A 13,585-nucleotide genomic window follows, 5' to 3' on the forward strand; every position below is an offset into this window, starting at 1 on the left:
GATACTGAAGATACCATTGGTATAGTGGACATCATTTTGAAGAGGCTAGGCAACGGTTCCTGACTCAAGCTGACTACTTGAGGACTCTGAGAAAGAGAAGCATGAACCATGTCCGAGAATCATGATAAAACACAATAAGTTCTGCCAACTGAAAAATAGCGGAGAAAGACTGTGAAAAAAGCTAATTTTCAGGATAGCATGAGATGAGGCCTAAATGGTAGAGGAAATTGAGATTCTGAAAATTCTATACGCTCTGTGAATGCCTGATTTCTGAAAATGTTCAGATAGTGACCATTATAAGTGCATAAATAAACATCCTATATTATAAAAGGCTAATATGCAAATTGACTGAATAGAGGAATGACCGGTCGCTATGATGCTCACTGACCACCAGGGGGCAGACACTCAATGCAGAAGCTGCCCATTGGTGGTCAGTGGGCTCCCACAGGGGGAGCGCCACTCAGCCAGAAGCCAGGCTCACGGCTGGTGAGTGCAGCAGAGGTGGCGAGAGCCTCTCTTGCTTCCGTGGCAGCGCAAAGGGTGTCTGACTGATGGCTTAGGCCTGCTTCTGGGGAGCAGGCCTAAGCCATCAGTCGGACATCCCCTGAGGGCTCCCAGACTGTGAGAGGGTACAGGCTAGGCTGAGGGATCTCCTTGAGTGCATGAATTTCATGCATCATGCCTCTAGTATTGTAAATAAAAGGCATAATACAGGTTGCAAAGGAAAAAATAAAACTGACCCTATCTCAGGTGACATAATTGTCTACATAGAAAACCCAAGAATTAATAAGGAAATTCAACAAAATTGCAAGTGCAAGATCAATACACAAAATCAACTGCATTTCTATATACTAAAAATGAATGTATACAAAATGGAATTTAAAAAAACACAATACTTTTCAGAATTCCTCCAAATAAATTGAAATACTTAGTATAAATCTAATAAGACATGTATGGGATCTGTATCCTGAAATTTTCAAAATGCTAATGAAATAAACATAGAAAGAACTAAATAAATGGAAAGACATACTGTGCTCATAGGTCAAAAGACTTAACATAGTAATGTACATTGACTTATAGATACAATGAAATGTCTATGAAAATCTCTGCACCCCCAAATTGATTTATAGGTGTAATGCAATGCCATTTAAAATCCCAGCAAGGCATTTTGTATACATAGACAAATTTATTCTAGAATTTATACAGAAAGGCAAGGACCTAGAATAGCTAATCAATTTTGAAAAAGAATAATAGAGTGTAAGGAATAATTTTACTTCATGTTAAGAGTTATTTTACAGCTACTCTCAAGAACGTGTCCTTTTAGTGAGGGCATAGACACACACAAATGGAACAAAATAGGGAACCTAAAAATAGATCACAAAAATATACCCTACTGATTTTTGACAAGGGTACAAAAGCAATTCAATATAGGGAAAAATAGACTTTTCAACAAATGCTGCTGAAGGAACTGGACAGTTATAGGCAAAAAATAACAATAAAATAAAGGGTGGGGTGGGGTGGGTGGCCTTAACCTAAACCTCAACACCATATATAAAAATTAACTCAAAACTGATCATAAACCATAAACTTAAATCATAAATTGGACTTCATAAATTAAAAACTATTGCTTTGCAAAAAATATCCTGCAAGGAAGATGGAAAGACCAGGAAAATTGTTTGCAAAGGTCAATTATTTAGAATATATAAAGTAAAAAAACAATCTAATTGAAAAGTAGGCAAAAGACAGGAACAGGCATTTTGCTGAAGAATATACAGATGGCAAAAATGAACATTTAAATGCGTTCAGCAAAATTAGCCATTAGAGAAACAAACATTAAAATCACAGTGAGATGTCACTATACATTATCAGAATGGCTAACATGAAAAATAGTGATGCCAAATGTTGATGAGGATGCTGAGAAACCAGATAACTTTTGTTGACTGGTGGGATATAAAATGCTATATCTACATGTGTGATAAAATTAAACAGAATTAGCCTGGCTGGTGTGGCTCAGTGGTTGAGCATCAACCTATGAACCGGAGGTCACGGTTCAATTCCTGGTCAGGGCACATGCCCAGGTTGCCGGCTCGATCCCTAGTAGGTGGCATGCAGGAGGCAGCCGATTAATGATTCTCTCTCATCATTGATGTTTCTATCTCCCATCCTCTCTGAAATCAATAAACATATTTTTAAAAATTAGACAGAAATAACTATAATACATAAAATTTCGTGTACATAGTGAAATCTGAATGAGGTTGGTAGATTGTGTGAAAGTTGATTTCCTGGTTGTATTATTTACTGGAATGGGTAAGATGTTACCTTTGAGGGAAACTAGATGATAGGTATAAGGGATCTCTATTCTTTCTCACAAGTGTATGTGAGTCTATAATTATCTCAAAATGGTTTTTAAAAATCACTCTAGGTACAGTATGAAGATAGACTGCTAAGGAAGGTGAAATATACAGAGTTATTGGGGGGGGGGTGCTTGGTGGGGTAAGCAGTGGAGGACAGGTCATGGTCTACGATGACCACCAAGTTTCTTCCTCGGGCTTTATTTATTGGGAGAGAAAACAGAGTAGACAACGGGAGAAGAGGGGCTCTTGGATTCAATTTTGATCTTGCCGAATTTATTTTCTACCAACCAAGCAGGGTGTACAAAATGAGAACTCCAGAAAGAAGAAGAGAAATCCCTGGGCAAGGGAAACATATAGAATGTTCTGCTGGATTCTATGCACATAATCTTCATCATCTGCGGGATTCTGTCTCTATTATCTCCAGGGCTTGGAAGTCAATTCAATTCAAGATTATACATTTCAGTCCACTTAGTTTATCCACCAAGTACAGTCAACAAGTCTTGAAGAGGTAATTTTCAGGTAGAAATTAGACATCTTTTCTTAATCAAAATTTCCAAAGGCCTTTATTATAACAATAATTAAAATTATTCAGTCATCTACATTTAATTTTCAAAGGCATTTCCACAAGAAACTTTCCACATCTCATTCCATTTTCATCAAAATGCAGACTCGAGCCTGAGTAATAGATCTAATTGCTAGAAAAATGGGTGGGGAGTCGGGGATTTGAGGATATTTCTGTGAGCTGATTCCCTGCAGGCTCCCTTCATTTTTGATCCTTCACCTTTCTAAAGCATCCAAACCTTAGGGATAGATTTAACTTCCCTCCCTTCACGCCATCTAGTGGTTCGAAACGGTGTCTGTTCGGTTTTAAGGAAGATTCCTAATGACTGGGGGGCGGGGTGCACGAAAAACAACCCGGTTGGCCACGACAGTTTCCTAATCTCAGCATCACATCACCGACTCCTCGCAAGGACACCTTTCACCACTCCAGCCCTTTGGGATGTGCACAGAGATGCGCCGAGAGCGCGAAGGGGGCGCGCACCTATCGCGGCGCACGTCCCCGGACGCCGACATTTAGAAACGGGTTCTAATTCCTTCCTTGTCATTCGCAAAGGACGGGGAAAGGAGTTGTGGCAAGACCTAGGCTGAGGACACCGCCAGACTTTTCGACAAGTTGGATAGATGACGTAGTAGCCTCTGCAACGTGAACGTCTGGCTTGAACAAATAAAAAGAAAGAGGAAGAAAAAAAAAAGCTCTTAAAAATTCTGCCTCGGGGCTTGCAGGGCTCGCTCCCCCCAACCCGCCCCCCTCCACTCCCCCACCCCCCGCCAGCAGCCCCCAGAAGACAACCAATTCCTGCGCGTTCCGCTCCGCTCGCCGCCCTCCCAGCTTCTCTCTCTCTCTCTCCTTTTCCCACGCTTGCCTGGAACCCGGACCCAGGGAGGCAGAAGCGAGGCACCGGCCCCCTTCCTCCTCGCCTCCTCCGAGCCACCGCAGCCCGGCGCGTGCAGAGCTTCCCTTTGTTCGCCGAGGCTCGCTCTCCTCCCCCGGCAGACCCACCTGGATGCTCTCCCTAGGTGACATTTTGCGCCGGGGCTGGTGGGTGGCTGGGGTGGAGCGACAGCAGCCCGAGGGGGCGGGGGCGGAGAAAGGTCAAGCCCCGGGGAAGGCGGGGGACGCCGTGCAGAACCTGCGTGGCGGGGCGTGCGCTCGGTTATTTATTCATTTTCTCCTTCTCGATTGATCGCACGAGCTGAGCGGCGCCGGGAGCCCGGGGACATGCAGGACCACCCACTGGCGGGGAAGCAGCCAGCCGCCCTCCCGCGCACCCGCGCCGCCGAGCGCCTCCAGCCTCCGCGCGCCGGCGACTGCCCGCGCGGGCCCCGGCCCCGGCCCCGCAGCGCCACGGCCGCCCCGCAGCCCCGGCGCCCCGCCGCCCCGCCCCGTGCCGCGCCGGCCCCAGCGACGACCGCCGAGGCGCAGTAAGTTGGCAGGAGCCGGTCCGTTCCGTTCGCCTCCCCCGCACCTTTTGAACTTGTTGCTGCCGCTGCTCTGCCGGCCTGCGTCCGGCTTTGGGAAGGTGAACAGGAGGAGGGAAGCTGGGCAGGATGGGGGAAGGGGCAGCTGAGCTCGCTTGAGCTTCATTGATGCTCCCCGGGCGCCCGGATTCGGCGGTGGGCGAGCTGCTCCGCCTGCTTCTCCCTTTCCCGGTGCTCGGCGAGGAGAAAGTCTCTATGCAACTCAGCCCGGGTGCACGCTCGGCCAGGGACGGACCGCGGGCGAGGCGCGTTCTGGGTGCAGACAGATGCTGCTGCCGCCCAGGCGGTGGCGGCTGCCAGCTCCCGGGCTCTGGATCTGTCACCCTGCACCTGAGCTGAACTTGAACAGAGAGTGAAGGGGCGACTGGACGAACGCTCCGGGCAGACACGAGGGGTGCTTGCGGATCAGGGCAGGCGGATCTCTAACGGACGCCCCCACCGCGCCCGCCCCGCAGCGCTCCCGCCTCTATAAATACAGCCCGAGGGACAGGTGGCCCCCGGACTCCCCAAGAGACCTGGGGCAGTGGCGGTGATCGCATCTGGGAAGCTACAACAGGTCGCCTTTTTGAGACTCCGTTGGCGGGAAGGGCCACTTGAAAAAGGAAGGTTGGAAAGAGCCAAAGGGGAGGTGGGAAGCGTTCCTGGATTCGTGGAAAGAATACCAGTGAGCGACTGTCCTTGGTTTTCTCTACCCTACTACACAAAGCAAACCAACCCCACGCTCTCCGCGTGTCAGAGGAGAAAGCAAAGACACCTGTTTGAAGAAATCGCTGCGTTCAGAGCCACCTGTGTACTTATTTGTGCCTGGAGTGGCCTCGTCCACCTGCCGGGAAAGGTCTGGGCGTGATTGCTAGGACCCTGTATTTTGCAAATAGCTGTCTTGGAGGGCAACTTGCCCTCCTGAAAACTGTGACTTCACCAGGAGCCCCACCGAGGAACAGGAGTGATACCCCTGGGCCGCCTTCCTCTGGAGCATTTCCTTGACCAGAGGGAGTGGGTGGTTGGGGCTACTTTGATCTACTGTCCAGGCCCGATTGCCCGTCTGGCCTGCACGTCCAGGCACCATGGCTGCGGGGGTAGCGGCATGGCTGCCCTTTGCCAGGGCAGCGGCCATCGGGTGGATGCCCGTGGCCTCGGGCCCCATGCCAGCTCCCCCGAGGCAGGAGAGAAAAAGGACCCAGGACGCTCTGATCGTGCTGAACGTGAGTGGCACCCGTTTCCAGACGTGGCAGGACACCCTGGAGCGGTACCCGGACACCCTGCTGGGCAGTTCTGAGAGGGACTTCTTCTACCATCCGGAGACCCAGCAGTATTTTTTTGACCGGGACCCGGACATCTTCCGCCACATCCTGAACTTCTACCGCACGGGCAAGCTCCACTATCCTCGCCACGAGTGCATCTCCGCCTACGATGAAGAGCTGGCCTTCTTCGGCCTCATCCCCGAGATCATCGGCGACTGCTGCTACGAGGAGTACAAGGACCGCCGGCGGGAGAACGCCGAGCGCCTGCAGGACGACGCCGACTCGGACAGCACCGGCGAGAACGCGCTGCCCACCATGACGGCCCGGCAGAAGGTCTGGCGGGCCTTCGAGAACCCCCACACCAGCACGATGGCCCTGGTGTTCTACTATGTCACCGGCTTCTTCATCGCCGTCTCGGTCATCGCTAACGTGGTGGAGACGGTGCCCTGTGGGTCCAGCCCGGGGCACATCAAGGAGCTGCCCTGCGGGGAGCGGTACGCCGTGGCCTTCTTCTGCTTGGACACGGCCTGCGTCATGATCTTCACGGTGGAGTACCTGCTGCGCCTGGCCGCGGCCCCCAGTCGCTACCGCTTCGTCCGCAGCGTCATGAGCATCATCGACGTGGTGGCCATCCTGCCTTATTACATCGGGCTGGTCATGACAGACAATGAGGACGTGAGCGGGGCCTTTGTCACCCTCCGCGTCTTCCGCGTCTTCCGGATCTTTAAGTTTTCCCGCCACTCGCAAGGCCTGCGCATCCTGGGCTACACCCTGAAGAGCTGCGCCTCCGAACTGGGCTTCTTGCTCTTCTCGCTCACCATGGCTATCATCATTTTCGCCACCGTGATGTTCTACGCCGAGAAGGGGTCTTCCGCCACCAAGTTCACCAGCATTCCTGCGGCCTTCTGGTATACCATTGTCACCATGACAACACTAGGGTAGGTGCCAACAAGGGAAATGGGATGGAGGTTGGATATTATGTGAGGTGATTGGAGACCCACTGAAGTTATAGCATCAATTAGAGGAAGTAATTTTTCTCTCATGATCTAAATGGTTTTGAGGAACTCTTTTGACCTATGGAGGAGATATGATATAGAGATTAAAGTACTCAGGGAGTTGACTACTGATGCCTGAAAGTTGATAAATACAATAAATTGTAGAATTCCTGAATGTAAAGGTGGATCATCAATATTATAAGTATAAATACATAAAAACATACTAAGAATGAAAAACACAAAATCTCTGTCCCAATAAAGGTATGATTATGCACCATATTTATTGAAATGCCCAGAAAGTGCTCCAGTGTATTCAAGTGAAAAGTTTTCATGTGCATTTGAAGTATCATTTTTATAGGAATAGATACTTTTAGCATGCATTTTCCTTCTAAGAATTATAATTCTTATTTTACATTATAAAATATAGATAATAATATCATTATAAAATAATTTTGTAATACATATGTGCCTATTGCTACATATGCATGTTCATTGTGGTTGATAAGTTATTCAGTTTTAGAATGTCAGGGCTGAAACTGATCAACTCTATCAAATGCAGTGGAATGATATTTGCAATATATTTAAGACTCTAGGTTCATAGTTTCAAAAAAAGAAGCAAGTGACTGTCATCCACCATTTTTTGAGAAACTACAGAACCCATCAGGCAATGGGTCCATGACCACTCAATAGTATCTGGTGAGACTGATGGTCACCAAGGGCTGGTTGTGTTATAGAAATTTGTGCATTCTAATTTTCTTCTAGAATTCTTTTGTGCATGCTTGTTTATTGGGGGTAATGGAGTTTTGCAAGCAAAGGGGCATATTCTGAATTAGTAGTTTGAAAAAATTTTAAGCTGGAATTGAGATTTTTTACATTGGAGCAAAAAGAAACATATGAAGTGATTAGTAATATTAAGCAAACTGCTGAAAAGTAGCAGCATTTACATATTAGAGAATCTAATAAGATGGTTAGAGCCTTTTACTTTTATGAGTTCTTAGATAAGACAAGTAGTGATAGTGCCCTTTCTTCAGCTTTATGCTTCTTTTCTGGCATAATTAATCAGTCCAATAGGGATTTGGTAATGGCTACAAGAAAAAAGTTATTCCCAAGGCTGCTTTTTCAGTATTGTTTTTCTGGCTAATTTAATTGCCTTCTTTAAATGATAATGTGGTTAAAATCAACCTAATTTTTTTAGACATCTTGTGTTGAACAGAGTTTCTAATGTTGCCATCTAGCCAACTAATGGAATATTTTATATGTGAAGAATTTTGGGCTAAGTAGGAAATTATAATACAGTAAAATAAAATAACATGACTTTGATTTAGTCTCACATGTTTTTGTAAGTTCTACTGGTACATTTTCAAAAATGAATTAGTGAAAATCCATATTCTACTGCTTGTATTTCTCTTTTATCCTGTTGGTAATTTTGTGACAAATTTTGAAGAAGATTCAGAATAGTGTAGGTGCTTAATTCTTATCAAAGGGGATATATATTTGGTCATGTTGTCTTTTTGTCACTTGAAATATTTATTAAGGACAATTGGATAGTGCAAATCAATATCAGGATTTCAAATTAGAAGAGCATATGAATAAAAAAGGACTCTGTGTTAAGAGGACATAAAGGAAGAAATATTAAAAGGAAATATATTTTTAAAAAATCTGGTGTCAATGGCACTGTTTTTCATGAAGTAAAACAGTATCTGGTGAGTCATTTTAATACTATATAATGTCTATAAGATTAAATATAGGCATTATTATAATTAATGTGATGACATGGTAATTTCACCAGCTAGAAGTTCTATCTAGACATGTGAAGTTAGTATTATTTTAAAATTTGTTTCCTGAAATGACTTTTAAATTTTTATTTTACTTAGAATTTTATATTTGTTTTCAGGAGAACAATGAGGAAATGCTAACCATTAATGGCACTATTATTATTATATAATGAAAATGCTTATAAGCGTCTATTTCTTGAAATAATTTAAGAAACTGAATCATGATGCCTGAGTAAAGTCTATGAAATGGATTTAGTTCACATGATTCATATGTAAGTGGATTAGAAGAATTAAATATACACTTTCTCAGAACTTGGAAGTAAAATGGGAGTTACTTTTAAGATTTAAGTTGCATTGAAGTTGACAAGTTTAACTTTCAGGAATTAAGCTAATTAGTGATCCTGATAGGATATAGTAGTCATACTTTTAAGATGTAGAAATATTGTGCAGTCAAAATACAATCCATTTATTGGAAAATTATATGAACATTTAACAAAGCATATGTTTTATAATATAGCACAGTTTCTTAGGAAAATGTCCTCTGTTTCTTATCAAAATATATTTATAATACATTTTATAAATATGTATATTTTAATTCTGCCTCTTTGTTTCTTATCTTTGGTTGCATTGTAACTCAAAGCTTTATTTAAGGATAGAAAATATTTGACAAATCCATTGCCTGAATTTATTTTTTACTCTATAGTTTTATACTTATATGGTGAAATATAAGGTATAAAACTTTCTGGAAAATATGCGTAGTTGAAGCTAATATCAAGCTGTGTCTGATAGATAACCAAGAATTTCCCATTACACTTTCTGAGCTCTTTTTACATGGCCATTATTTTTAATGGAGTTAATGTTCATCAATTAATGATAATACAAGTGAAAATGGAATTCTAAATAGTGGTTATCAAAAGTTTCAGCTCATGCAAACATCTATACTAGTAAGAGAGGAAATCGCCAACAACTTTGTAATTCATAATTGACAGAATTATCTCCTCCCTCTCAGGTCATTTTAGACAATATTCAGTTGGTCTTTTTGTCTGAAGAAATGCATCTTTCTTAGTACTATTGTATATTCACCTTTCTTAGAACTATTGTATATTCACCTAATCATTTTTTGTGCTGGCTGAAATACTAAGTATATAATTATACTATAACTTAACCATGCTTGTTCTAAATGGAATTGTTCAACTGCTGGTAAAATTATACTTTAAAGTATAATTTTAAGCCTTCCCATTTCCAATTAAAGCAGAAAACATTAAAAGCACAATTTTTTAAAAGTTAAAAAAAAGACCCTACTTGGTAATGGTGTATGATCTTTTTAATATGTTGCTGGATCCCGTTTGCTAATATTTTGTTGAGGATTTTGGCGTTTATGTTCATCAGGGATATTGGCCTGTAGTTCTCTTTCTTTGTAGTGTCTTTATTTGGTTTTGGAATTAGGATAATGCTAGCCTCATAAAAATAGCTTGGAAGTGTTCCTTTCTCTTGGATTTTTTTGGAATAGTTTGAGGAGGATAGGTGTTAATTCCTCATTGAATGTTTGGTAAAACTGTCCTGTAAAGCCATCTGGACAAGAGCTTTTGTTTGCTGGGAGTTTTTTGATTACTGCTTAATTTACTCAGTAATTATTAGCCTATTCAGGTTTTCTGATTCTTCCAGATTCAGTTAATCCTAAGAAACCCAAAACACCAATCAGAAAGAATGTATGCACCCCTGTGTTCATAGCAGCGTAATTTACAATAGCTAAGATCTGGAAACAGCCCAAGTGCCCATCAGTAGTTGAGTGGATAAAAAAGCTGTGGTATATTTACACCATGGAATACTATGCAGTAGCAAACAAGAAAGATCTCTTACCCTTTGAGACAGCATGGAGGGACCTGGAGAGTATTATGCTAAGCGAAATAAGCCAGTCAGAGAAAGACAAGTATCACACGATCTCACTCATATGTGGAATCCAATGAACAACATAAATTGATGAACAAAGTAGATTCAGAGATAGAAGCATGGAACAGAATGCTGAATCTCAGAGGGGAGGTGGGGGTGGGTGGGTCGGTGGGAAGAGAGCACCGAAAAAACTTTTATGAAATAAGCATAACCCATGGACACAGACAATAGGATGCTGAAGGCCTGGGGATGGGGTTTGGGGGAAAGGGCAGGGATGGGCTAGAAGGGATCAATGGGGAAAAAGGGGAACATATGTAATACAACAATAAAGTATTTTTTTTAAAAAAAGAAGCCAGTAAAAGAAAGAATGTCAGATTTTTAAAAACAGTGTTTGATTGGCCATGCATATCTGTTTCTCCATAGCACATCCTTCCTTTCTGTGCATTAGGCCCTGACTACCCTACCTCCCTTCTTTCCATAGTGTAAACTGGAATTACTGCCTTGGGAAAAAATAACCTGAAACTCCTCCTTTGTCCTAATGGCCTTTTGGAGCTAGCTTCCAGGCCTTGTTTTTCGTGCAGGTGGTAGGGTAGAACTTAAATGTTGCCAAATTTAGGAAATTTCAAAGTGGTCACCAATAAAAACAACAACAACTAACAACAAAACAATGTTGTGAAAATATATTTAACAAGTTTCAGGTTCAGTTTATCATTGTACCTCAGGTGCATGATGTTTGAGTGAGAAGTGGTATCAGGTGGCATTAAATAATTGGCGGAGATTTTTATGTTAGGTAGTATCTGCATTCTGAGTCATGATTACTAACATTTAGACCAGTGGTTCCCAACCTTTTTTTGGCCATGTCCCACCTAAGCATCTCTAAAATCCTGATATCCCTCGGCCCCTGACATATAAGTCTTATTATTCAAAAAATGAACGCCTATTCACGTGTAGGAAGCCTAAAAGGCCAGTCACTTGGTCTAAACAAGCTTCCAAAGAACATGGTAACCATGAAAGAGAAAAGTAAAAGAATGAAAGGACAGTTGAAGTACTGAGGAAGAACTCACTAAGAAAGTATTGCTTAAAAAGTATGAAGTGATATGAAAAAAATAGCAAATAAAGTTTCAAAACATGTATTAGAGAACTGAAATGCATAAATATGTCACAATATATATTTCTATACTGTATATGAGGCCCCTAGATTCATAAGAAATGCAAAAATTTCATTATTAATAACTCATTCTCAAATAGCTCGCCTTAAAAATCAAATTGCCCCCCTGTGAGGTGTGTGCCCCACGTTAGGAACCACTGATTTAGACCCTTTAAGAAACAAAAAAAATAGGGAATGTATTAGTCATGACATAAAACTTAAGAACTTAGAAGTGTCATTTTTTCAGCCATTACCTCTTCTTTAATTTTAAAATAAAGATATACTTAATATGGGAAAGAAAGTTACTATGTGACATTTCTGTAAAGTTTTGTTTAGAATAAACTTCATGATTTAATTACATAAATCATTCTGATTTCTGAACAAATATAGGAAAAAAGTTTATTTATAGTATACAATCATCAGAAACATATATGGTAGAATTACTGGTACATCTATGCTCCCAGAAAAAACTTAGTGTAGTTGTCTATAAGACTCTCAAACACTAGCTCTATAATATTTTAATTTTGATAGGTTTGTTAACTTGCTGTTTTAAAAAAACAAAAAAGCAAAATAATTTTTCTTTGTGATTTTCCTAATAAAGTAGCAGGGAAATTCCCTTTTTTAGAATGGCATAATTGGAGTGGGATTTTATGTATGTATGTATGTATGTATGTATGTGTATATATATATATATATATATATATATATATATATATATGTATATATATACACACACACATGCACACATACACACATACATATATACATATATACATACATTATATATGTTGTAAATATCATATACACAAATGAAAATATTAAATGTTTTATTTGTTATCCTATATAATAAAAGGGTAATATGCAAATTGACCCTAAAGGCGGAACTACTGGGAACAGCTGTTCGCTATGACATGTATTGACCACCAGGGGTCAGATGCTCAACACAGGAGCTGCCCCCTGGTGGTCAGTGCGCTCCCATAGGGGGAGCTCCACTCAGCCACAAACCCACTGACAGCTGCGGCTGCGAGCGCAGCGGTGGTGGCGGGAGCCTCTCCTGCCACCTCAGCAGTGCTAAGGATCTCCAACTGCATGCATTCCCTGGGGAGTCAGGCCTAAGCTGGCAGGTGGACATCCCCTGAGGGGTCCTGGACTGCAAGAGGGTGCAGGCTGGGTTGAGGGACTCCCCAGAGTGTACGAATTCTTGTGCACCAGGCCTCTAGTATATTTTATAACATATAAAATAGATTGTTACATAACGTATATGTTATAAAATATATATTATTCAAAAAAAGAATAAACTTTTGAATATCTTCTTGTTATTTATTACTATTCAGACTACATAGCCTTGGGGGAATGTTGGGAGCATATCTTGCAGTCATTTATGTAGAAACTTTTACTTTACCCAGTTGTTACTGAAAATGGATGGAATTATTTTCTCCTGGCCAGCACCTTACATAAATATTGCTAACATGTTGATCAAATACATCTTTACAATATGGGAAATAACAAAATTTATCTATCTATTGAAGAGCATGCTATGAGTAACATCCATTTTTATTTTGGCGTATTACAACATATTTTTATAGAGCTCTTTATAGAGGATGTTAATTGATGGTAGTTGAAAATGAACTATTAAAGAAATGTAGAAAATGGGATATATATGTATTCATCTTTTAGCAATACAGATAACCAAATAATGTCTTTATTTTGCTTCTGTCATTTGCTTAGAGACAGTATTTGACATGACATACATATTTTTTGTCTACTTTATTTTTTAAAATATATCTTTATTGTTGAAAGTATTACAGATGTCCCCCTCGCGCCCCCCCCCCCCCCAATTGACACCCTCCAACCCGCTCTCACCCCCATCCCAGGCCTTCACTTTCACTGCACTATTGTCTGTGTCCATGGGTTATGCATATATGCATATAAATTCTTTGGTTAATCTTTTCCTGCCACCCCCTCCCTCTGAGATTCATCAGTCTTTTTCATTTTTCCATATCTTTGGATTTATTTTGTTCATCAATTTATTCTGTTCGTTAGATTCCACATATAAGTGAGATCATGTGATACGTGTCCTTTTCTGACTGGACCATTTTGCTTAGCATAATATTCTGCAGGTGCCCCCATGCTGTTGAAAATA

General features: G+C 41.7%; 1 protein-coding gene and 1 long non-coding RNA gene across 2 annotated transcripts in view; one reads left to right on the forward strand and one right to left on the reverse strand.

The window, feature by feature from the left end:
- Nucleotides 1-2,610: 2,610 nt before the first annotated feature.
- Nucleotides 2,611-3,996, reverse strand: LOC132242688 (uncharacterized). The gene is made up of 2 exons (XR_009454694.1): nt 3,916-3,996; nt 2,611-3,566 (listed from the first exon to the last, which is right to left on the reverse strand). It is a non-coding gene; the product is annotated as an uncharacterized LOC132242688 (long non-coding RNA).
- A 337-nt stretch (nt 3,997-4,333) lies between these two features.
- The window catches only part of KCND2 (potassium voltage-gated channel subfamily D member 2), a 533,766-nt gene continuing 524,514 nt past the window's right edge, over nt 4,334-13,585 (forward strand). Inside the window, exon 1 of the mRNA XM_059711645.1 lies at nt 4,334-6,573. Coding sequence (XP_059567628.1) covers nt 5,459-6,573 — 1,115 coding nt within the window. The 5' untranslated portion in view covers nt 4,334-5,458. The remainder of the gene's footprint in view (nt 6,574-13,585) is intronic.

This window comes from Myotis daubentonii, chromosome 10 (genome assembly GCF_963259705.1).
Source record: "Myotis daubentonii chromosome 10, mMyoDau2.1, whole genome shotgun sequence".
In the NCBI taxonomy this organism is placed as follows: Eukaryota; Metazoa; Chordata; class Mammalia; order Chiroptera; family Vespertilionidae; genus Myotis; species Myotis daubentonii.